Below are 27,580 nucleotides of genomic sequence, written 5' to 3'. Positions count from 1 at the left end.
GAATGTTATAACTTTTATTTCTATATAAAAATGATCTGCGATGTGCAGCATTATTGCACAAGAAAATAGCACTATAAAACTAGAAAAAAAGAAAGGAATGAAAAAGAATTCCAAAATAATCATTAACCCCAAAACCCATATAATCTACCCTTTATATAAGTAACATTGATAAATGATAATTGTATGTATATATGAAAAATATATAAATTAAGCATATAAAATGAAAAAAAGGTAAGTGATAAAGAGAAACAAAGATGAGTTTTTCCAACAATCGGTGGTAATTTTCCCCCTAACATAAATCCATACATAATAATACTATACATATTGCTAAATCTCAATTATAGCTATATCTTTGGATAAGAAATCCATCTCATTGGATAGAAAACTATGTATTGCTAAAACCTACATCAAAACATTTAAACTACGATTATATCTGATATCAAAACAACATATTAAAAGTTTCTTTCAACTCAGAAACTGTCATCTCTCAGTATCAAATATTTATGATTAGATTAGCCTCGGCTGTCCTCGGGTAGCTAGGCGCTGAGAGCCATCCGGATCTGTCTGTCATGTTTTCCTTCAGACAGGCACGTGACGCTCAAAAGTGGATGGTCCGTTTTCTGTAGATATTTCTGAAATGTCAGACATAAGGTAACTTTATTAATCCTCAAAATGTTATGAATGAACTTTCATGGCAACAATCATCATCATAACAAATGTAAGATTTGTTTTTGTTTTAAGGAAAGAATTAAATATTGGATAAAACACACAGTAACATTAATTAATAAAACTTTTTTGGGACCAGTGTAAATCAAGATGCATCATTTGTCCATATTGATCATAAAATAGTTCTGCTTACATGGGCATAAGTCATTGCATTCTTTCTCTCAGCAACAGAAGTTTCCAATCCAATCCAAACGTAGACAGCTTTCTTGGTGTCGACAATAAACACATCCTAATGTTAAAAAACGTCAACAGAAATATATTTATCTCACTGTTACACTCATCCAAACTGTGGTGAGTCTGACCTAAGACAGATCTGCAAGTCTCGATGTTTGATGTCAAATTCCCAGTAGAAAATATTTTAAACAGCAGTCTTCAGTGTTCAGTGTTCACTCACCTTGCTGTCCAAATCAGATGTGGATACTGACCCACTCTTCTCTACTTTAAACGTCAGATTTCCCGAGGCATCAGACAATCTATAGAAACAAGATGTTGTCATACTTTGATGATGAAACGAAGTGTAAATTTATATGATGGAGCAACGGTGACTTTTTTTTTTATTTCAACGTCTTTTTCAGAAGCCCCTGTCTTATAAAGTTCTTGAAGTAAATAATATTCCATTCAAATAATAAGAAAACATGTTTAATAAAGAAAAAAAAGTAAAACTTATAGTTGTAGGTAACAGGAAAACCTACTTCAAAGACATAACTTATTTCTAGATGTGTGCATGTCTTTAATTTGCAGACTTAACTGTCAGTTGTCTACTACTTCAAGAGGTTATCAAAAAAAGTCGGAAAAAATAAAGCATTTTGAATTCCTGATACATTAATTTGATAAAGATTTTCAACCTTGACATCAAGTCAGTCATTTCAGAATCTTAGACTTTGTCTTTGAGAAATTATGTGATGGTATTTGTGTATTTGTGCCCCAATACACTATATGCCCCTTAGCCAACCTGAAGAGTTCCACTGTCAAATCTTTCGGCTTCATGTTCTCTGCTTCATCTGGAACATCGTCTTCAGTCAGGGCATGGTAAAACTCGTGCTGTAAAAGGGATAAGGGCATGGTAAATCTCATGCTGTAAAAGGGACAAGGGCATGGTAAAACTCGTGCTGGAAAAGGGATAAGGGCATTGTAAAACTCGTGCTGTAAAAGGGATAAGGGCATTGTAAAACTCGTGCTGTAAAAGGGATAAGGGCATGGTAAAACTCGTACTTTAAAAGGGATAAGGGCATGGTAAAACTGATGCTTTAAAAAGGATAAAGACATGGTTAAACTCATGCTGTAAAAGGGATAAAGGCATGATAAAACTCGTGCTGTAGAAGGGATAAAGGCATGGTTAAATTCGTGCTGTAAAAGGGATAAAGGCATGGTTAAACTGATGATGTAAAAGGAATAAGGGCATTGTAAAACTCGTATTGTAAAAAGGATAAGGGCATGGTAAAACTGATGCTGTAAAAGGCATAAGGGCATGGTAAAACTGATGATGTAAAAGGAATAAGGGCATGGTAAAACTCGTATTGAAAAGGGGATAAGGGCATGGTAAAACTCTTAATGTAAAAGGGATAAGGGCATGGTAAAACTCGTGCTGTAAAAGGGTTAAGGGCATGGTAAAACTCGTGCTGTAAAAGGGTTAAGGGCATGGTAAAACTCATGCTGTAAAAGGGATAAAGGCTTGGTTAAACTCATACTGTGAAAGGGATAAAGGCATAGTAAAACTCGTGCTGTAAAAGGGATAAGGGCGTGGTTAAACTTATGCTGTAAAAGGGATTTCTTCTACATAAGCAGCTTGTAGTCAGCATGCAACGATACGGAAAAAAACAGTCCAATTCAAAACCAATCATCAATATACAAAGAAAGATTAAATTCTGCTTCCTTGCTTTTTTTTTTTACCAAAACTTAATTGAGGAGACATGATTTTTTTTGTTATCTTGATCAAATTTTGTGAAATATTTTTTACATAACAGTATACAATGTACAAAGAAACAGAAAAAATATAAAGATTAGAATAGCTCATGTCTTTACCTGAGAATAGAAAAGGACCTTCTCAAGATAAAATCAAACCTTTAGTTCATATTAAAAAAAAATTGTCTGGTTGCCCTCCCCCTACTGACTGACTAAAAATGGCCCAACTCAAAATTTCTAAAATATATTCCAAGACATATTTTATAAATTCCTCTTATCCAGTCAACAAATAATAGTTTTAAAATGTATTATTATTAACTCGAATTAAAAAAATACCGTTATAATGAATCAAAATCAGTTCCTCTTGGACTTTGCTGTAAGCGTGTTTTACTGTCAGTGATTAAAATGCGAGAAATTTGCAGTACATGTATATGGATATTTAGACATTTTCAAAGAACAAAAAGCAATCTACCATATAACTAATAAATAAATGCAATATTTTCCCTTTTGATATAATTTAAATATTAATGAAAAGACTTGCAAGGTTTAATAATGACCTTAGTATCACAAGGCCAGGAATTTACGAAGTCCAAGTTTGTAATTAATGTTTATATTCCTTTTTTGTTTTAGACGTAAAGGTCGTAAAATGTATATACATGTCAAATACAAGATTTGTTTTGAAACGTAACAGAGAGTAATGTTAAAATTCTAGCCTTTGTGCCTTACTGTATATTTGTCTTATTTTCTTCCATTTGATAAACATGCAAGCTTGTCTTTTAGTCCAATATACTAATAATAATTATAACAGTCATACATGCATTGGGGTTATAATGATAAAGTGTGATAAACAGATTAATAAATAACTATGTAAATAAATAATCAATTGTATGCATACAGAATAAGTGGAAATTTTAGCAAGACGCAAATTTAGCGATTTGTCCTTTAAATTGGGTATTTTGTTCTTAACAATAAGTAATTTTAGCAATTTTAAAATGCACACTAAAGAAGCTATTACAAATAAAACGCAATTAATTTTTAGCTTAATTGAATTTTAGTGATCTCAACACCCTTGCTAATAATGCCAAAATTAAATCTTAGCTACATATTCTGCTTATATAGTATATTCACTCATTAGTAGGGCTGGGTACTGGCCTAAGATTTCGTATTGCGATAATTTTTAATGTATTGCAATATTTTGAACGTTATCAAAATGGATTTTTTATTATTATACAAACTTTAATTTACATGCAGAATGTACATAACTATGATAAATAAGCAAAAAAAAAAAAAAAAAAAAAAGATTTAATCTTGTTGGTTTTATTTAATTTATGCTGTAAAATTAACCCATAAAACAGTTTCTGTCTTATTATTTGGAATAATAACAGCCTTTCTTAAATCTGTTATTTATATTTGATGATAAAATTCCTTAGTGAAACCATTTTGCCAGTAAATTGATATTACAAAAAGTTGAAAAATGTATTGCGATACAATATTTTTGTTATATTGCAATATATCGAAATATCAATATTATGGCCCAGCCCTACTCATTAGTATGAATAATTAACAAGTGTAAATTGTAAACATTATAAATAAACCATAAATGAAACTAGAGGTACTGTGAGCAATGAGCTCACTAAATGATACCCCCTGCCTCCCATAATGTCCATGTGTTGCTATATATTGTTTTGCGGTAATGTGTAAAGAGGAATAAATCGTCCTATCAAATGTTATCCAGAAGCTTCTATATATGTGACGTCATAGGTAAACATATAATGGCAATGTCCATGTTTTGCTATGGGAAACCTAAAATATGTGTCAAATAAAAAAGTAAAATAGGAGGTACACAATGGCAATATGTTATAAAGATTCTGTGAAATTTTCATTAAATTTCACTCAGTAGTATAAGAGGAGTTGCAGATAAGAGATAAAGCGTAGCAGACGGACCGACGGACGGACGTACAGACGGACGGACGGACGAACGGAAATCCCGATTACTATATACCCCCCCCCCCCACTTTTCAAGCGGGGGGTATAATAAACACATGTTAGTATGTTAATTAATTAGTGCTGAGCCACTACACCACTACACAAGCTTCCCGGGTGTGAACTAGCGATACGATCCCCGGCTACTAGTATCTCTCTATACTCACGTCCTTTGATAATAAGCCGTCATCCAGAACTTCTGAACGAGCTTTCCCGTGCCGCTCGTCTTTCAGTTTAAGGATGTACTGCATGGCCTACACAATGACATTTACTACAGAGTTATTTATAGAAGAGAAATAAGTTTAATATCTACATTTACTTACACTCTTAGATAACCCCTCTTCCTCAAGAACTTCGGACTTGGCCTTCCCTCGGCGCTCGTCTTTCAGGGCAATCAAATACTGCATTGCCTGGTGATGTGGTGTGAACATGATTGTCAATTGTTAACAGTTCAAAGAAATAGGTTTTAAGTTATGCACATGAGATCAGTATTGTTTAATCAAGTTTTAAATCCTTGAAGTATGAAAAACAAAATTTTTATTCTCGTTCATTATAAAGAAACAAACTAAATACACCATGTTGACTTTAAATTTATAAAAATCATAACACATTTTTTCTAAAAATAAACTTACTTATACACCCCTAGAAGCCCCTTTTGTGCCTAGAGGTACAAATGGCAAAGACTCTGTAACTGATATTTTATGGATACATGTTGCTCCTTCAGTAATTTTCCAGCGACATTTTAAGAAAATTTCCTAAATCTTTGGATAAAACCTTGGAATTCCAAAAGTAGGTCACCGTGACCTACTTTTTTTGTTAGCAAACTACTTTTTTGTTAGCATTCTCTCACAAAAAAAGATGCATCAATGACATAGTTTGATGATTCTATACCTTTCATTATCTGATATATTAATATATTCACATATAGCCATAAATATCAAAAGTAGGCCACAGTGCAAGGATAGAAGTTACACAACTAATCAAGTTTGATGATTTTAGTCTCTTAGTATCCTAAATATTGAGAAACAACAATGAAATTCCAAAAGAAGGAAAGTGTGATCAATATTTTAGTTGACACAGACCGTTAAACTGAGATGCATCAAATGAAAACATCTGAAAATTGAGCTATCTGGCCAAACGTGTTCAAATCCATCTGATTGCCACATGAGCGTTCTAATGACACTCTGTCCTTTAATTAATTACATTTAACATTCTAATGACACTCTGCCCGTTAATAATTAACATACCTTCATTCTCTCGTCTTTGTTGCTGCCTTTACCGTTCCACTGGTAAATAGTCAAACCCAGATCCAGAATAAAAACATCTCCACTGTCCAATCGACTCGCAGAGCGTGGAACCTAGGGACGAGATATTGCTTAGTAACTCTAAAATGTGAACCATAAGAAAAAAGAGAGGCAACAAAACCACCCATCGCCAAATTTGCCTACCACTGGACAGAATGAAAGATAAATGTGAACATGTACTCGACAGATAGAGAGGGAAACAATTATACCCATTCTACTCTTATCTCATGGACCTCAATAACAACTACCAAAATACCTACACCAGATACTATACTTCAGTTCAGTTCCTCTCATAATTTAGGTATCCTCTGCTACTAATCTTTAGTTCTGTGTGAATTACATGATTTTTTAAGAGTTGTTTAGTCTCATAACTGCAACAGTGTGCGCTAAGAAATTATATAATAAGAAATATTATATAAGACTTTCGTAGTTTTTATTGGCTGAAAGTATGTCACGTGATATTCCTCCTTTTGTGATATTAATGTGAAAACGCTTTCATGGAAAATGATCTTGCACGACACGCCATTCGGTTGCACTTAAGTTACGTAGTACGTGACGTCATAATGTAAGAAGTATGAATTTAACCATTGTGACGTAATGACAGCCAAGTCTGTTTAGTTAGGACTGTGTCAGTGCATTGACTTTGAGTGATTACATAATAAAACTGCTATGGACTTCAGTGAAGGTCAATTATGTGGTTATAAGAACTCATGGCAATTGATATTGACCTCAGACACAGAAAATGATAGCGACCTTGCAGGCTCGGTCGCTATCACTTTCTGTGTCTTCAGTCAATATCAATTGCCATGAGTCCTTATAACCACATATTGACCTACACTGAAGTCCATAATTGTATAATATTTTCTTTACCTGTTTAACTTCCACATTTTTCCTGGTTCCACAGAAGTGAAACAGACGTGGTGTGTATTTCTCAGGGGTCACCTTGTTAAAGCCGGTCTCCGCTCCTCCCTCTAGAATTCTGTAATATCAAACTCTAATGATTCAGAAATATTCAGGACTATAACTATTTTTCCTACAAAATCGGACAAGACCTTGAGTGACAGTGGACTAGCAGGTTTTACAGTGGAATCATCATTGTTCATGGGGGTCCATGTTTGTGGATTTTTGTGGGTCACCCTTACCCAAGTCTTTACATTCCCTCTAACGTTTATTTTGTAAACTAATTCATTGAATCTACCATATGAATGAGAAATCCACAAAATAACGTCCCACGAACAAGTTAAATAACACTTACCCATGAATTTACATCCCCCTTTATGTTTATTTTGTAAACATATTAATTCATAAACCTAACATATTAATATTGAGTAATCCACAAAATAACGTCCCACGAACAAGTTAAATTAAACTTACCCATGAATTTACATCCCCCTTTATGTTTATTTTGTAAACATATTAATTCATAAACCTAACATATTAGTGAGTAATCCACAAAATTACGTCCCACAAATAAGTTAAATAACACTTACCCATGAAAACTGACACGAAGAATGTAAGATGATTCTACAATAAGCTCTGACTGGAATTTGTTTTTTTTAAAAACTTACGTGATTGTATCAAAGTAGGACTTGAAGAGATCAGATTCAAAGCCCTGGACCTCTCTGTGTTGGATTGGTTTGTCGTCAAGAAAGGTATCAAGTTCCACAGTCTTGTAAGCTGCTGTCCCATACTCATCCTAAAGAACAACGAAAACAATGAAATGAAAGGAAGATAATGTCCATCTATTACCGTATAAGTAATGTCTACTGTCTTATAAGCTGCTGTCCCATACTCATCCTGAAGACCAATGAAAACAATGAAATGAAAGTAAGACAATGTCCATTTATTACCGTATAAACAGAATTTTTAGCAAGGATTAAATTTTGGCATTTTTAGCGAGGGTAGCTGAGATAGCTAAAATTAAATATCACTAAAATTTAATTGCGTTTTGTTTGTAAAAGCTTCGAAAGTGAGAATTTTTAAAATTGCGAAAATTACTTCTCTCTTAAATCAAAATACCAATTTTTGAGGAAAAATCCCTAAATTTTTGTCTCGCTAAAATTTCCACTTATACCATAGATAAAATCAAAACAAGTCTACAGAAATTTTTTCTCTAAAATCCTCTAAAGATTCTTTTTCCGAAAGGCTTGACTTTTAATTTTTGCTTAATTCTATTATGATTCTCTTTCCATATAATATAATCAAAAAGCCTTGCTTGACTATGACTCTGCCAGTTTCACTAGAGGGTTTTGTTAATTTTTTTTAAAAAATATCAAATATTCACCCCAATGAGTGTGCCTCTTCCTTCTCAATTTGAAATAATTTAGTAAAACTTGACTTTTTTTATATACAAAGCTTAAATCTTATGCCCCTTCACTGGTAACTAGAGGGTATTTTATAGAGATGAATGGATTTCATGTTTCTCATGTTCAGAAAGTGGTCCATATTTTTAAAAAGTTCTGTGCTGTCTTTGTTGTACATGTATATAGTAAGTAATCCTATTTGTGTGTGTTATATATAAGTAATCCTATCTGTGTGTGTTATATATAAGTAATCCTATCTGTGTGTGTTATATATAAGTAATCCTATCTGTGTGTGTTATATATAAGTAATCCTATCTGTGTGTGTTATATATAAGTAATCCTATCTGTGTGTGTTATATATAAGTAATCCTATCTGTGTGTGTTATATATATGTAATCCTATCTGTGTGTGTTATATATAAGTAATCCTATCTGTGTGTGTTATATATAAGTAATCCTATCTGTGTGTGTTATATATAAGTAATCCTATCTGTGTGTGTTATATATAAGTAATCCTATCTGTGTGTGTTATATATAAGTAATCCTATCTGTGTGTGTTATATATAAGTAATCCTATCTGTGTGTGTTATATATAAGTAATCCTATCTGTGTGTGTTATATATAAGTAATCCTATCTGTGTGTGTTATATATAAGTAATCCTATCTGTGTGTGTTATATATGTAATCCTATCTGTGTGTTATATATAAGTAATCCTATCTGTGTGTGTTATATATAAGTAATCCTATCTGTGTGTGTTATATATGTAATCCTATCTGTGTGTTATATATAAGTAATCCTATCTGTGTGTGTTATATATGTAATCCTATCTGTGTGTTATATATAAGTAATCCTATCTGTGTGTGTTATATATAAGTAATCCTATCTGTGTGTGTTATATATAAGTAATCCTATCTGTGTGTGTTATATATAAGTAATCCTATCTGTGTGTGTTATATATAAGTAATCCTATCTGTGTGTGTTATATATAAGTAATCCTATCTGTGTGTGTTATATATATGTAATCCTATCTGTGTGTGTTATATATAAGTAATCCTATCTGTGTGTGTTATATATATGTAATCCTATCTGTGTGTGTTATATATAAGTAATCCTATCTGTGTGTGTTATATATAAGTAATCCTATCTGTGTGTGTTATATATAAGTAATCCTATCTGTGTGTGTTATATATAAGTAATCCTATCTGTGTGTGTTATATATAAGTAATCCTATCTGTGTGTGTTATATATAAGTAATCCTATCTGTGTGTGTTATATATAAGTAATCCTATCTGTGTGTGTTATATATAAGTAATCCTATCTGTGTGTGTTATATATAAGTAATCCTATCTGTGTGTGTTATATATGTAATCCTATCTGTGTGTTATATATAAGTAATCCTATCTGTGTGTGTTATATATAAGTAATCCTATCTGTGTGTGTTATATATGTAATCATATCTGTGTGTTATATATAAGTAATCCTATCTGTGTGTGTTATATATGTAATACTATCTCTGTGTTATATATAAGTAATACTATCTGTGTGTGTTATATATAAGTAATCCTATCTGTGTGTGTTATATATGTAATCCTATCTGTGTGTGTTATATATAAGTAATCCTATCTGTGTGTGTTATATATGTAATCCTATCTGTGTGTTATATATAAGTAATCCTATCTGTGTGTGTTATATATAAGTAATCCTATCTGTGTGTGTTATATATAAGTAATCCTATCTGTGTGTGTTATATATAAGTAATCCTTCCTGTGTGTGTTATATATAAGTAATCCTATCTGTGTGTGTTACATATAAGTAATCCTATCTGTGTGTATTATATATAAGTAATCCTATCTGTGTGTGTTATATATAAGTAATCCTTACTGTGTGTGTTATATATAAGTAATCCTATCTGTGTGTGTTATATATAAGTAATCCTTCCTGTGTGTGTTATATATAAGTAATCCTATCTGTGTGTGTTATATATAAGTAATCCTATCTGTGTGTGTTATATATAAGTAATCTTATCTGTGTGTATTATATATAAGTAATCCTATCTGTGTGTGTTATATATAAGTAATCCTATCTGTGTCTAATATATAAGTAATCCTTCCTGTGTGTGTTATATATAAGTAATCCTTCCTGTGTGTGTTATATATAAGTAATCCTATCTGTGTGTTATATATAAGTAATCCTATCTGTGTGTTATATATAAGTAATCCTATCTGTATGTTGTATATAAGTAATCCTATCTGTGTGTGTTATATATAAGTAATCCTATCTGTGTGTGTTATATATAAGTAATCCTATCTGTGTGTGTTATATATAAGTAATCCTATCTGTGTGTGTTATATATAAGTAATCCAATCTGTGTGTGTTATATATAAGTAATCGTATCTATGTGTGTTATATATAAGTAATCCTATCTGTGTGTGTTATATATAAGTAATCCTATCTGTGTGTGTTATATATAAGTAATCCTATCTGTGTGTGTTATATATAAGTAATCCTATCTGTGTGTTATGTATAAGTAATCCTATCTGTGTGTTATATATAAGTAATCCTATCTGTGTGTGTTATATATAAGTAATCCTATCTGTGTGTTATATATAAGTGTGTGTTATATATAAGTAATCCTATCTGTGTGTGTTATATATATGTAATCCTATCTGTGTGTGTTATATATAAGTAATCCTTCCTGTGTGTGTTATATATAAGTAATCCTATCTGTGTGTGTTATATATAAGTAATCCTATCTGTGTGTTATATATAAGTAATCCTATCTGTGTGTGTTATATATAAGTAATCCTATCTGTGTGTGTTATATATAAGTAATCCTATCTGTGTGTGTTATATACAAGTAATCCTATCTGTGTGTTATATAAGTAATCCTATCTGTGTGTGTTATATATAAGTAATCCTATCTGTGTGTGTTATATATAAGTAATCCTATCTGTGTGTTATATATAAGTAATCCTATCTGTGTGTGTTATATATAAGTAATCCTATTTGTGTGTGTTATATATAAGTAATCCTATCTGTGTGTGTTATATATAAGTAATCCTATCTGTGTGTCTTATATATAAGTAATCCTATCTGTGTGTGTTATATATAAGTAATCCTATCTGTGTGTGTTATATATAAGTAATCCTATCTGTGTGTGTTATATATAAGTAATCATATCTGTGTGTGTTATATATAAGTAATCCTATCTGTGTGTGTTATATATAAGTTATCCTATCTGTGTGTGTTATATATAAGTAATCCTATCTGTGTGTCTTATATATAAGTAATCCTATCTGTGTGTGTTATATATAAGTAATCCTATCTGTGTGTGTTATATATAAGTAATCATATCTGTGTGTGTTATATATAAGTAATCCTATCTGTGTGTGTTATATATAAGTAATCCTATCTGTGTGTTATATATAAGTAATCCTATCTGTGTGTGTTATATATAAGTAATCCTATCTGTGTGTGTTATATATAAGTAATCCTATCTGTGTGTGTTATATATAAGTAATCCTATCTGTGTGTTATATATAAGTAATCCAATCTGTGTGTGTTATATATAAGTAATCCTATCTGTGTGTGTTATATATAAGTAATCCTATCTGTGTGTGTTATATATAAGTAATCCTATCTGTGTGTGTTATATATAAGTAATCCTATCTGTGTGTGTTATATACAAGTAATCCTATCTGTGTGTGTTATATATAAGTAATCCTATCTGTGTGTGTTATATATAAGTAATCCTATCTGTGTGTGTTATATATAAGTAATCCTATCTGTGTGTGTTATATATAAGTAATCCTATCTGTGTGTTATATATAAGTAATCCTATCTGTGTGTGTTATATATAAGTAATCCTATCTGTGTGTGTTATATATAAGTAATCCTATCTGTGTGTTATATATAAGTAATCCTATCTGTGTGTGTTATATATAAGTAATCCTATCTGTGTGTGTTATATATAAGTAATCCTATTTGTGTGTGTTATATATAAGTAATCCTATCTGTGTGTGTTATATATAAGTAATCCTATCTGTGTGTGTTATATATAAGTAATCCTATCTGTGTGTGTTATATATAAGTAATCCTATCTGTGTGTTATATATAAGTAATCCTATCTGTGTGTGTTATATATAAGTAATCCTATCTGTCTGTGTTATATATAAGCAATCCTATCTGTGTGTGTTATATATAAGTAATCCTATCTGTGTGTGTTATATATAAGTAATCATATCTGTGTGTGTTATATATAAGTAATCCTATCTGTGTGTGTTATATATAAGTTATCCTATCTGTGTGTTATATGTAAGTAATCATATCTGTGTGTGTTATATATAAGTAATCCTATCTGTGTGTTATATATAAGTAATCCTATCTGTGTGTGTTATATATAAGTAATCCTATCTGTGTGTTATATATAAGTAATCCTATCTGTGTGTGTTATATATAAGTAATCCTATCTGTGTGTTATATATAAGTAATCCAATCTGTGTGTGTTATATATAAGTAATCCTATCTGTGTGTGTCATATATAAGTAATCCTATCTGTGTGTGTTATATATAAGTAATCCTATCTGTGTGTGTTATATATAAGTAATCCAATCTGTGTGTTATATATAAGTAATCCTATCTGTGTGTGATATATATAAGTTATCCTATCTGTGTGTGTTATATATAAGTAATCCTATCTGTGTGTGTTATATATAAGTAATCCTATCTGTGTGTGTTATATGTAAGTAATCCTATCTGTGTGTTATATATAAGTAATCCTATCTGTGTGTGTTATATATAAGTAATCCTATCTGTGTGTGTTATATATAAGTAATCCTATCTGTGTGTTATATATAAGTAATCCTATCTGTGTGTGTTATATATAAGTAATCCTATCTGTGTGTGTTATATATAAGTAATCCTATTTGTGTGTGTTATATATAAGTAATCCTATCTGTGTGTGTTATATATAAGTAATCCTATCTGTGTGTGTTATATATAAGTAATCCTATCTGTGTGTGTTATATATAAGTAATCCTATCTGTGTGTTATATATAAGTAATCCTATCTGTGTGTGTTATATATAAGTAATCCTATCTGTGTGTGTTATATATAAGTAATCCTATCTGTGTGTGTTATATAAGTAATCCTATCTGTGTGTGTTATATATAAGTAATCCTATCTGTGTGTGTTATATATAAGTAATCCTATCTGTGTGTGTTATATATAAGTTATATATATGTAAGTAATCCTATCTGTGTGTGTTATATATAAGTAATCCTATCTGTGTGTGTTATATATAAGTAATCCTATCTGTGTGTGTTATATATAAGTAATCCTATCTGTGTGTGTTATATATAAGTAATCCTATCTGTGTGTGTTATATATAAGTAATCCTATCTGTGTGTGTTATATATAAGTAATCCTATCTGTGTGTTATATATAAGTAATCCTATCTGTGTGTGTTATATATAAGTAATCCTATCTGTGTGTGTTATATATAAGTAATCCTATATGTGTGTGTTATATATAAGTAATCCTATCTGTGTGTTATATATAAGTAATCCTATCTGTGTGTATTATATATAAGTAATCCTATCTGTGTGTGTTATATATAAGTAATCCTATCTGTGTGTTATATATAAGTAATCCTATCTGTGTGTGTTATATATAAGTAATCCTATCTGTGTGTGTTATATATAAGTAATCCTTCCTGTGTGTGTTATATATAAGTAATCCTATCTGTGTGTTATATATAAGTAATCCTATCTGTGTGTGTTATATGTAAGTAATCCTATCTGTGTGTTAAATATAAGTAATCCTATCTGTGTGTTATATATAAGTAATCCTATCTGTGTGTGTTATATATAAGTAATCCTACTTGTGTGTGTTATATATAAGTAATCCTATCTGTGTGTGTTATATATAAGTTATCCTATCTGTGTGTGTTATATGTAAGTAATCCTATCTGTGTGTTATATATAAGTAATCCTATCTGTGTGTGTTATATATAAGTAATCCTACCTGTGTGTGTTATATATAAGTAATCCTATCTGTGTGTGTTATATATAAGTAATCCTATCTGTGTGTGTTATATATAAGTAATCCTATCTGTGTGTGTTATATATAAGTAATCCTATCTGTGTGTTATATATAAGTAATCCTATTTGTGTGTTATATATAAGTAATCCTATCTGTGTGTGTTATATATAAGTAATCCTATCTGTGTGTGTTATATATAAGTTATCCTACCTGAGTGCTGTACTTCCCGATCCAGAAGTGGACATCATACAACAACTCATCACTACTGTCATCCTTGTAGGTCTAAAAAGAAATCTAGAGTCACTATTACAAGGGTCATTACATTACAGGGGTTATTACAATAACAGTATCAAAATCAAAGGTTATTACATTACAGGGGTTATTACAATAACAGTATTAAAATCAAAGGTTATTACAATACAGGGTTTATTACAACAACAGTATGTAAATCAGGGATTATAATATTGCAGGGGTTATTACAATGACAGTTTATAATTAATGTTCATTACATTACAAGGGTCATTACAATAACATAATATAAATCAAAGATCATTCCATAACAAGGGTTATTACATTTCAGGAGTCATTACAATAACAGTATATAAATCCAAAGTTATTACATTTAAGTTGTCATAACAATAACAGTATATAAATCAGGGATTATTACATTACAGGGGTTATTACAATAACTGTATATAAATCAGGGATCATTACATTGCAGGGGTTATTACAATAACAGTATATAGATTTTTACATAAATAGAAAATAAATCAAGGGTAATTACATTATAGGGGTCATTACATCACATGTAACATTACATTACAGGATCATAAAAATAACAGAACACAAAATGAAATCAAGGTTCATTACATTACACTGAAGTAGATAACCATTCATTCTATAAAGAAATACTCACGTTTAATACAATGTAAGAATCTCCATTGTAAAATTTCCCATAATCCTCTTTGGGCCAGGATGTCACCTTGAATTTCTAAAATAAATAAATAATTTCAAAAATCTAGTTATTTCTGATCCAGTTGAAATAGTCATTATTGTCTATTGAAAAACACACATACGAAGTACCAGGAATGTTTACTTCTGAATCATTCCAAATGAAATTCATTAAATAATAATACTTGATAATTTTAATATATGTTTTAAACTAACAGGGAATGAAAAATCAGTTTGTTATCCCATTAAAGCATGATTGCTATAACCATAAAATTTTACAAAATTATAAGCCCAAACAAGACATATTACATGTAACAACAACACAACAAAACCAACAACAACAAAGCAGCTGTCATCAACACAACAGCTCAACAAAACCAACAACAACAAATCAGCTGTCATCAACACAACAAAACCAACAACAAACCAGCTGTCAACAACACAACAGCACAACAAAACCAAAAACAACAAAACAGCTGTCATCAACACAACAGCACAACAAAACCAACAACAACAAACCAGCTTCAACAACACAACAAAACCAACAACAACAAACCAGCTGCCATCAACACAACCAAATCAACAACAACAAACAGCTGTCATAAACACAACAAAACCAATAACAAACCAGCTGTCAACAACACAATAGCACAACAAAACCAACAACAAAAAACAGCTGTCAACAACACAACAAAACCAACAACAACAAACCAGCTGTCATCAACACAACAGAACAAAACCAACAACAACAAACCAACTGTCAACAACACAACAAAATCAACAACAAACAGCTGTCATAAACACTACAAAACCAACAACAAACAGCTGTCATAAACACAACAAAACCAACAAACCACCTGTCATCAACACAACAAAACCAACAACAACAAAACACTGTCATCAACACAACAGCTGTCATAAACACTACAAAACCAACAACAAACAGCTGTCATAAACACAACAAAACCAACAACAAACAGCTGTCATAAACACAACAAAACCAACAACAAAACAGCTGTCATCAACACAACAACACCAACAACTTAACAAGAGTCAACAACACAACAAAACCAACAACAACACAACAGCTGTCATCAACACAACCAACCAATCCCTCAGCCAAAAAATTTTCATAATAAAAGTAAAATAATTGAATTTTGTTTGTATTCTAGTCTCTGATTGATCAAAAGCCAAAGAGGAACAAAGACAATTTCTGTATAACCTGGTTTGGTAATCCCCCTCCTTGAACAACCAACTGAATTATCTTTATCTAAACAATCCTCTCATTTTTCAGTCTTCAGAATTCATGCTAAAATTTCAGATTTACTAAATGTACCATGAAACCTCCAACAGTAACTCAGTCTTACCACATGTATAACAAATAACCTGGCTGCTTGGTCTCTGTTTCAGTTTATACTCCCCTCAAGTTCAACACTGGTTATAGATCTACTTTAACATGTTTAACAGGTACATTAAACTACATTATACAATTACTGCTGTTTGTGAGGTCAATACGTTGATATATTATACTTTCATGTAAATTAGTTGAATCTGATTGGTCGAGAAACATTTGCTAAAAAACACTATTACCCACTGAATAATGAAGCCACGCCCTCCAGCGTAGCAACAGTCAACATTGCTTGACGACGGGTGGTATTACAAAAAATAGCGACTGCGCAGAATTTATGCGCGCACGGTTCACTGTTATATGTATTTGTATAAAACATTCAGTATAATATAATAAATATTGCATGTAGTTGAGTGTAACATTGAAAATTTTCACCCCTCATTGTCAACCTCGGCTGCGCCTCGGTTGACAATAGTTTTCTTGGGGTGAAAACATTCAATGTTACACTCAACTACATGCAATATTTATATATTAAACACCTGTTTAATATCACTAAAGGGTGATTGAATACTGTACTTCAAAGGTGGCTAAAAAATCATCATATTGACTGCAATTAACAACAATAACTGTTTTATTAAATGATTAAATGATAGCAAACTCAGTTATCTTCAGTAATCGAAGATTCAGGTATATGTAGTTTTTGCCCTGTATGTCTTTCTGTCTTCAAGAACTTTAATTATGCCAATAACTTTTCAGTGGGTAGAACTATGGCATTCATATCTTTCTTTGCAATGGGCATCACAAATTTTGACTATTACCATAACTTTTGAACAGGTGGTGATAAAACCTTGTATATAGTACATATACTGACCACAATCCTCCAGATTTGGAGTCCTGCTTTCTGTCCGATTCCTTTCCAGGCTGGTTCTGATTCTGCAGACTCCTCTACAACAAAAAATAACATGTACAGACAAAGATAGCAACATGCACACACAAATAAAAATAACAACACGTACACACAAACAAAAATAACAACATGTATACACAAACAAAAATAACAACATGTACACACAAATAAAAATAACAACATGTACACACAAACAAAAATAACAACATGTACAGACAAACAAAAATAACAACATGTACACACAAATAAAAATAACAACATGTACAGACAAACAAATATAACAATATATACACACAAACAAAAATAACAACATGTACAGACAAACAAAAATAACAACATGTACAGACAAACAAAAATAACAACATGTACAGACAAACAAAACAAACAACATGTACAGACAAACACACATAAAATCAGTGTATTGTAAATTACAAAAAATTACTTTTGACTTCTTTCTGTATAGTGTATAATACATACTTTTTATCTATTTCTCTATATAGCATATAATACATACTTTTTATCTATTTCTCTATATAGCATATAATACATACTTTTTATCTATTTCTCTATATATAGCATATTATACATACTTTTTATCTATTTCTCTATATATATAGCATATAATACATATATATATAGCATATAATACATACTTTTTATCTATTTCTCTATATATACTTTTGACCTATTTCTGGCTATAATACTTTTGATACTTATTACATACTTTTGACTTGTTTCTCTGTACAGTATATAGTATCTACCTTTTTCTATTTATACATACTTTTGCATATATATACACTTTTGACTTTTATATAGTACCTACTTTTGACCTGTACAGTATATAATACCTACTTTTGACCTGTTTCTCTGTATAGTATATAATACATACTTTTGACCTGTTTCTCTGTATAGTATATAATACCTACTTCTGACCTGTTTTTTGGTATAGTGTATAATACCTACTTTTGACCTCTATGCATTGTATATAGTACCTACTTTTGACCTGTACAGTATATAATACCTACTTTTGACCTGTTTCTCTGTATAGTATATAATACCTACTTTTGACCTGTTTCTCTGTACAGTATATAATACATACTTTTGACCTGTTTCTCTGTACAGTATATAATACATACTTTTGACCTGTTTCTCTGTATAGTATATAATACCTACTTTTGACCTGTTTCTCTGTACAGTATATAATACATACTTTTGACCTGTTTCTCTGTACAGTATATAATACCTACTTTTGACCTGTTTTTCGGTATAGTGTATAATACCTACTTTTGACCTCTATGTATAGTATATACGCAGCACTGTTAAGGCCTACTATGAGAAATCAACGGAAAACAGACGAGCAAAAAAGGGGTATTTTTTAAAATTGAATTTATTTTAATTAAGTTGTTTTATTATCACAGAACTTTAATACTTATGGAAATAGCATAGTATAACCTACTCTGTATTGTATGAAGTTTAGTCCCATCGATGGACAATTACGTGATGAATGCATAGTTCGTGTACTTAATGTAGGTCATTAGCAAATTTCAATATCGCAACGGCATACCCTAGTTGAAATTAAAAATTCAAGCTATTAATTGTTTCTGCATACCTTGTAGTTTCTGAAAAGTGCTGCTGCTTTGAATAGAATTTGCGTTTTAATAGTTAAATTTTCAAGTAAATAAGCCAATGTCGAAATATGTTTGACTTTTACCAAATAATTTGTGTACTTATAAAATCACGCCTTCGATTTAAAGAAAGCAGCAGCACTTTTCAAGTTAAGGAAAATATCCTTTATCTGTATTTCAAAAAATCGTTCAGATCTATGCAGTGTATGCCCTTGCGAAAAGTACAATTTTATGAGGCATCTCGATGTAAAATATACGTAACCTGTACATATAAACACAACATAATTTATAAAATACATTCTCTTGGTAGTTAATTAATAATTGCACTAAACAAAGGATATACATCGGTATTTATCGACTATTTAAAACCTGTAAATAATATTCCCTTTAATAATAAAACGCATTTTCCATTGATAAAAAATTCCTCAATCTGCCTCTCACAGCACATGAAATGCGTCATTTTTACCAATATGACGTCATGTTTACAAGTTCATCGCGATCAGTGCTTTGTTTAAAACCAGCTACATGGGATTTAACAAGCAACTTCTTTTAATGCATCGATAAGTTATATTGTTGTTTATTATGCTAATACAGTTAAAAGTTGAAAATTATTTCATTTTCAGGTATGATGAGAAATACATAAAAGTCATTTTTTCGTGTGATGTCACAGTAAACTTTTCCCGTATAAATTAGGCCCCGCCCCCTTTTTCAAGCCTTAACAATGCTGCGTAGTACATACTTTTGACCTGTACAGTATATAGTACATACTTTTGACCTGTTTCTCTGTATAGTATATAATACCTACTTTTGACCTGTTTTTCAGTATAGTGTGTAATACCTACTTTTGACCTCTATGTATAGTATATAGTACATGCTTTTGACCTGTTTCTCTGTACAGTATATAGTACCTACTTTTGACCTGTACAGTATATAGTACCTACTTTTGACCTGTTTTTCGGTATCGGATCCAAACAAAGCTAGATTGCTGTCCTTCCAGTCATACTGCTTGGCTTTGGTTAGACCTATAATAAAGAAGAAATCAATGTACTGAAAGTACTGGTAAGACCTACAATAATAAAAAATCAAAGACATTAGATTTACAATGTAGAATTGAACTACATTATAAAGGAAAAAAGAAAACTTTTAAGAATTCGCTGTTACACAATAATATTAGACACTGATCACTCATGTGAATTAACTAACATAAAATGGTACTGTTCAAATTGCTTTTTAAAAATTTTTTTAGGGTTGTTTCAATTAGTTTTTCGAAGGTCTTTAAAGCTATGATGTATAAAATGATGGATACACAATGAAAGGTTTGTATGTGACAACACGTTTACAACCTATTATAGCTTTTATGATAGGAAATACCTCCTTGATCAGAATTTGTATAAGGACATATATAAATTGAGGAAGTATATTTGAGGGCTATTTGAAAGTTTAAACAAATTAGACATGCTATATTCATGCATATTACACACAGAAATAGAAAGTTTATGTATGTGTTCAGTATTTTGCTGACTATATACAAATATGACAGGAGAAGCCATACCTATACTGATATAACTAATCATGGCCCTGCCATTAATGATAATTTTTTTTTTAAATCAAATATTGTTTTTCCATTTATATGTCTTATTCCAAGTAATATTATATGAAAGTTTTATATGAAATAATTTGTTCCTGGATTGAGGATCAAATCTATTAAGAAAATTATAAACTTGAATGGACATCTATTCACAAAATCTAACCCAAAGCATTAGTCTAGATGTTATTTTGGCCAATTTGGGGTTTCCATTAAGATGCCCCGTGTTATGGAGTACAGCAATTCCTGACTCAGCATAAAATTAATCAGTTCCGGATTTGTTCTGCCGTTCAGTCCTCTTGAATTTCATGACTACATTTCCTTCTGTATACAACTACATCATCATGTAGATGTTTTCAGTCACCGTCCTTAGCTAAGGCTTGTAACACAGACAGCTATTAGTACCCCAGGAGTTCACAATTACTTCAGGCACATCAAGTCTCAATGTATCAAGATATGTTAAATTTCAAATCTCTCAGACTTGTGATATTCACAATGGTGTGAGAAAAATTCAAAACATAAGTGATTATGTTTCTTATCAATTTAAAGGAACAATTTTTGAATATCAGTTAATATAATTACAGCAAACATTTATGATTATTTTTAAGGAATCGGTCACATTTTAGTTAGTAGGGTATGCCAGGGCATCAACAGGAGTTGGAAACATTGGATAATTTATGCATGTGAAGCCTGTTATGCATAAATTATCCCACGCTTCCAGCTAACGTTGATGCCCTGGCAGCCTCTACTAACTAGATCATGTAGATAGTGATTCCTTATATTTCCATTTCATTGTGAAATATTATTGTAGATTTTTAAAATGTAGACTAATAGACTTAAATTACACCAATTTCAGTAGTCCTTTTCCATCGAAGTCCGACACAGACAAATGCACAAGATTTACGAGCATTTTAGGTCTTCTTCATGTTCTTAGCTCCTGACCTTTCATTTGGTGAAATTTACATCCCAGTTGAATTATCAAGAAATCAATTCAATGACATCTAACTTTGAAAGAGGTATCACAGAGAAAATAAATAGAAATGGAAATATTTCATGCATCTGCAGTGTTTCATTGAAATTCTAATGTTTGTATTTGAACCAGGTATAATACTCCAAAAAACCTCCCTTGAAAAGGAAAAATCTATTTCCTCAACTTTATTATTTTATGTCATCCTATCTTACTAGTAATATTATGTTAAATCATGATAAAAGATGATAAATGTCTTATGTGACATTGTGAAGTGTATTTTATAAGTAGACTTAATCTATCTCTTTCCTGATAGAGGATGGCCGCGTATCCTTTTAGAGTGAGGCGTATTTGCTGATAAAGTTGATAAAGTCATTACATCTCTTAAAAACCTTTTATATTTATATTGTATTACTTCCTTTTTGACTAAACAACTTCAGACAAGATATTGTTTATATGCCCCCCCCCCAAAAAAAAAAATAATTGCTACAAAATGTGTATTAATTTGCATTTTATCAACTTCGAAAATAATATATATCTTTCTTAAAAATATATTAATTTTTTTAAATCAGTTCACAAATTACATATTTATGAGATTTTTTTAACAAAGCTAACAGAATCATGTCCCGTGTTTTCCCTAAGCCAAATTGACCACTTCCACTGACAAAAATACAGCTTTGAAATAAAAATTTGTTGTTAGGTCCACAGAGATTCTGTTCATAAACCTCAGCCCCTAGCCTGTTACAACTGACCTCTAACCCTTTTCTTTGAAATATAGGGAAAACACTGCATGTCAAATGTAAACTCACAAAAAAATGCTGAATCATGTCAAATATAAACTAACAAAAATCTCCTTGTAGAGGTCTCTTATTCACAGGAAATCTCTAACGACAATTTATTACTTTCCTTGTATTACAGATACTGCAAATTATCTCGATTCACCCTGCATCACATTAACACATTTAACATTTGTAATGATGTTATGAGAATAATATAAAGCTAACATAGAATTCTATGTTCAATCAATAGAGTTAGAATAACTTGGAAAACATGTATAAAAAAATCAAGACTGAAGAAAAAGAAGTGAAGGAGAGAGAAAACAGATCACTCAATTAAACACCATTTTTAGTAAGTTTTTATAATCTTACACAAGATAAAACAGAGATGAATTGAACTGTACAAACCTGACATGTTGAGTGTTGACCACCGCCTGATTACAAATCGTCACTTCACGACAAACAGGAAGTGTAACTCTCTATATACACCCTGATAGGACAGGAACTGAAATGTACAAACATCGTACATCAGGCCACAAGAAGTAATTATTTGTTTCACTGATCCATTCTGCAAACAATTATTCATTAGCTTCGCTAATAATTATATGTAGATACAGGAAAGGAAGGCAATAAAATAAATGGGTTTTACAGCTATCACCTCCTGGCAAAATTGGCACTCCATACTTCATACTAACATGAACTCTCTATATAAAGCTTTGCTTCCTCCTTTATTCATTTTTTCTCTCCTTTTCAATTCCTTTCTTTCCTTCTCTCTCTCTCCCTCACTCCCTCCCCCCCCCCCCCACCACTTTTCTCAAACAAAAATGAATACTACTATGATAAGATTATCATAATTATTAATTTCATATGCTAATGGTTGTATTAAAACATTGTTTTTTTCAATTTCTTTTTTTTTTAAATGCTGTCAACTCTACATTTTTGATTTCTCCTTTTTTGTAAACGTCCATTGCCCTTTAAATCATTTAAATTGCATTAAAAACATATTGTCATGGCAACTATTAAATATTCTTTATTTTATTTTTAATTATGTGTAACTGTAAACTACATAATCATGTAAATTAAATTAGATGTATCCGTGGCCTATGCCTTGAATTTATAGGATGATTAAGAAAGTGGCTTGTCATTTATTAAATATATCCCAATATATATGTCTTTGTTTAAAATAAGCCAAACTTCCTTAGGGAAGAACTATTATAAAACACTTTCAAATCATGGCTTGTGTATACAGATAAAGCTTCCCATGTTTAAAATAGAATTTCCTTTGTACTTTCCACTGTACATGTACGCATTGTGTTTCAGGGTCCACAAACATAAGGAGTTACCAATCAAAGTCCTGAAGGGCCTGAAAGTCAACTGAAAGTCAACTCGCTCATCCACGAACACAACTCATATTTACCAGTCAAAGGCCTAAAGGGCCTGAGAGTCGACTCGCTCATCCACGAACACAAGAAGTTACCAATCAAAGGCCTGAAGGGCCTGAGAGTTGACTCGCTCATCCACGAACGCAATCATATTTACCAATCAAAGGCCTGAAGGGCCTGATAGTGGACTCGATCATCCACGAACACAAGGAGTGATTTGTTACTCTTATGAACTAATCAAAGGCCTGAAGGGCCTGAGAGTTGACTCACTTACGTAAGAACATGAGGAGTGATTGTTACTCATATGAACCAAAAAGTGCAAAAAATTATGGCTGGAACAGAAATCTAACCCACAACCAAATACCCAGGTGCTCTAATTCTCTTGGTATTAATATTATAAAACCAATTCACTCCTCCCTCTTTAGATCGTGTTTGCACTCCAAGACACAACCCAAATTCTTTAGCCCTGGCAAAATGCTCATGTGCAGGTCCAAGGGGTGGTCAATGTCCAATGGATTATAAAACAGAAAAAGAGGCAATGTATGACTAGACAAGGAATCAAACCTAGAACCATATAGTTAGGCCCTCTGCCACTTAACCTATCTGAGACAATCAAACCCTGGATTCCTGCAGCCAGCCCTTCTACCATCTGACCTATCTGAGACAATGTATGACTTGACAAGGAATCAAACCCGGAACCCTGTAGTCAGGCCCTCTACCACTTGACCTATCTGGGACAATGTTTGACTGGACAAAGAATCAAACCCAGGACTCCTGCAGCCAGCCCTTCTACCATCTGACCAATCTAAGACAATGCATGACTGGACAAGGATTCAAACCTGGACCCCTGCAATCAGGCCCTCTACCATCTGACCTATCCAGGTGGATATTTACAACTCAGACCACTACACCCCAAGTTTTCATTTTTTAATACCTCTCCCCTAAACTCAATCTCATAGTATTCTAATTCAGTATCCCTTAAAAACTGCATCATGACAACACACAAATACAAAGTTCAACTATCAGATACCCTTGGTTGGGAATGTCTTAGACATTTTAGTCTGAGTGTATAACTTGCTTATGCCTTTAACACCTAATAATATTGTAAACCACATTTTTGTCATGTGCCACAAATATCAACAAGTTTCATGAACTTCTTTTAACTTGCAACTATTTATCACAGCTAATAAATTATTTATTTCTCTTAGCATTTGTACAGAATATTTTCTCAGATTGGATTGATTTCAAACTGACAAATCACGGAAAAAAGATGATGATTGTGAACAAGCATTCTGAGAGTATTGCATAAGCAATACATGTCCCCTACCGGGTTCCCCTTTTTTTCAGGATGTCATTTTATAATAAGCAAAAGTCATGTCCAAGGTAAAACTGAAAGATTTTCAAGTTGTAAATGCCTTAAAACTAATAAAATAATCCACATTAAGATGAAAATTCAACTTATTTCTCCACCGTCTTTTCCTCCCTTCATATTTTTGTCGACAATCAGAAGTTAGCGCAGTTCGAACCAGATCTTAATTAAGGGATTATGAAAAATATTCAAAATGCTTAAATTCTGTCAAAAATCAATGAAGCGAAGCGAAATTCAAACTTGATCTGTAACTCATTAAGATACACTCACATACCAAAATTCAGCTCAATATCAGCAACCGTTTAGAAAAAAAGTGCGGAAAACCAAGTGGGACAGACTGACAGACAGACGGGAACGGGTTTCACCGGTAGGGGACTAATAAAGGAAAACATGGTTCATTAAATCCATTCATTTAAAAACACATTTTGAAATTAAAGGGATTCTGAATTAAAACTTCTTTGTAAGCATAAATTCAATTAAGCGTGTTTGCTTTCAACATGTTTTACTGTATTTATGTCTGTACAAATAATCATTTCAAAAAGCTTTTTTTTATTGTTTGCAGATTCTGTCCTTGATTTTCATGAAAAAAGTGAACCCATGCATGTGCACTTACTGTAAACCTGTATACCTATAATATGGACAGTCATTGTACTTTATCAAAACATGAGCCGTTCACTGACTTTAAAATTATAAAAAAAATATTTCCACATATGAACAGCTGTTGAATTTCAATAATTTATCTATTTGATTAAATGTTTCATGTGCCAAACACTTATAGATCAATGTTATCATACATATATTTTTATATAGATCTGAATGTGGTGCATCTGTTACAAAGCTTTAGAAGCTACTCATTATATTAAAACTTCAGTAATTTATAAAGGATGTGGAGAGAAAAATGTTTATCACTGCGACAAAGATTTCAATAACCCCCATTAAAAATCAGATTTTGTAAATTAGCACTTATGATTAATATTTATTATAATGTAATGACCTTAAAAAAAAATTATTGTTTGTAATGATATAGTCTATATCATTTGATCATATTTTGTCTAAAAAGTTTCGCGTCATTTGTCAGGTCATTGCTTTTTATTATACAGACTACACTCTGCCTTCCTGATCAATTACAGGGCATATACCGTGACATGAATAATGGGATGACGTAAAATATTACAAAGTAATCGTTTTATCTTAACTCACATAACTGAGTACTCTGTATATACGAAAACAATAAAATAAAAATAAATAAAGGTGGATCGGGAAGAAAGTGTATAATTGTTTAATTTATTTATTTTTTATGTGTTTACATTTAAATGTTAAATAAATTTTTAAAATAACAATTGATTTATTAATATTTCGTTAATGTGACCTTTGCCCTTTCTGCAATGTTTACGGATGGTCAGGACATCCCAAAACGTACCGCCGATTTTACTGAATGTTTACAGAAAATTTGCGGGTGCAGTATATTTATGGAGATGGATTTTTCGACTGCAGGTTGTTTCTGCAAAGTTTACAGATGTGGTAACTTTACAGAGGCTTTGTGAATAAGGTCGCTGGATGCTTACTCCTCCATGGCACATGAACCCACCTATTGTGCTCTCAGAGGTTCACGATTCATTTTGTTTAGTGGATCTATTATCTTGATCATCATTTTCTTTAACTTCACCATTTACAAAGGAAAAAAAAACTCCCACATATATACATGGCTGTAGGAATTAACCTCCAATAATTCTGCCAGTATATAAAATACTATAGAAAACTTAGCTACTAATTTAATACTATATGACCCTCAATGAAAAAGTCTGATGACCCCTTTTTTTCTTAGAAATTTTGGTAGTTGATAGTGCCCCCCAACTGAAAATGTTTGGCTGTGCTCACCCTACCCCCTAATTAAAATTAACTATTCCTACGGACCTGACATGTATGGTAAAACTTGTCAATAGCCTGGACCTACCTCAGTTCATTCTTATCCGCCCTGAGGAATATACACTGAAGCTGTCCAAATTTTTAATAAAGTTTTACAAGAAAATTATTGAAAATTGAAAAAAAAATAATATGAAAAAATCCAACTTTACCATCTATTTCAAGCTATATATCAAAATCGAGGGATGTCTACACGATAATAGAGGAAATTCGAAACAAAAACACTCCCATCTTTAGAACTGTTATCATGGCTAATACACTCATGACAACACACTTAACACATTACTTATTTACCACAATTAAAGTTACATTAACAAACTATTACAAAGTACCTCCAAAGTTTCTGCGGTGCAGAACTCCTCTCGGTTTTCACTGAATAGGCTCCAAGAAGGCGTACGTTAATGCGAAATTCATTCAAGAGTGCGGGAAAAATTCAATGGTTGGACTGTTCCATTATCAAATGAGGGGTGTCATTGATCCTTGATTG

At 31.5% G+C, this 27,580-nt stretch overlaps 1 protein-coding gene across 5 annotated transcripts; it reads right to left on the bottom strand.

Annotated features, from left to right (window-relative positions):
- LOC134274560 (gelsolin-like protein 2) lies at positions 1-27,544 on the bottom strand. 5 transcript variants are annotated; one of them, XM_062756831.1, is made up of 14 exons: positions 27,426-27,544; positions 22,828-22,924; positions 20,033-20,113; positions 17,431-17,504; positions 15,177-15,251; positions 14,471-14,542; positions 7,484-7,611; positions 6,786-6,894; positions 5,859-5,969; positions 4,935-5,021; positions 1,679-1,767; positions 1,121-1,199; positions 860-955; positions 1-632 (listed from the first exon to the last, which is right to left on the bottom strand). In XM_062756831.1, the coding sequence occupies exons 2-14, from the start codon at positions 22,832-22,834 to the stop codon at positions 537-539; spliced, it is 1,104 nt and encodes a 367-aa protein (XP_062612815.1). In that variant the 5' UTR covers positions 22,835-22,924; positions 27,426-27,544; the 3' UTR covers positions 1-536. The 5 variants fall into 5 exon arrangements, with proteins under 5 accessions (XP_062612815.1, XP_062612816.1, XP_062612817.1 ...); XM_062756832.1 differs by lacking the exon at positions 4,935-5,021 and adding an exon at positions 4,779-4,865; XM_062756833.1 differs by having other exon boundaries at positions 22,828-22,909; positions 27,409-27,495.
- Positions 27,545-27,580: the final 36 nt, after the last annotated feature.

Source organism: Saccostrea cucullata, unplaced genomic scaffold (assembly GCF_032062105.1).
Source record: "Saccostrea cucullata isolate Sc308-1 unplaced genomic scaffold, CSIRO_AGI_Scuc_v1 ctg2876, whole genome shotgun sequence".
Lineage (NCBI taxonomy): Eukaryota > Metazoa > Mollusca > Bivalvia > Ostreida > Ostreidae > Saccostrea > Saccostrea cuccullata.
This window is presented reverse-complemented; position numbering and strand designations above follow the sequence as displayed.

Bases quoted from the DNA above. Each gene is read 5' to 3' on its own strand.
- LOC134274560 (XM_062756831.1), bottom strand. The intron at 6,895-7,483 runs GTAAGTTTTTAA...TTGATATTACAG, and splicing joins TCCTACTTTGATACAATCAC to AATTCTAGAGGGAGGAGCGG. The intron at 1,200-1,678 runs GTTGGCTAAGGG...TTGTTTCTATAG, and splicing joins TTGACAGTGGAACTCTTCAG to ATTGTCTGATGCCTCGGGAA.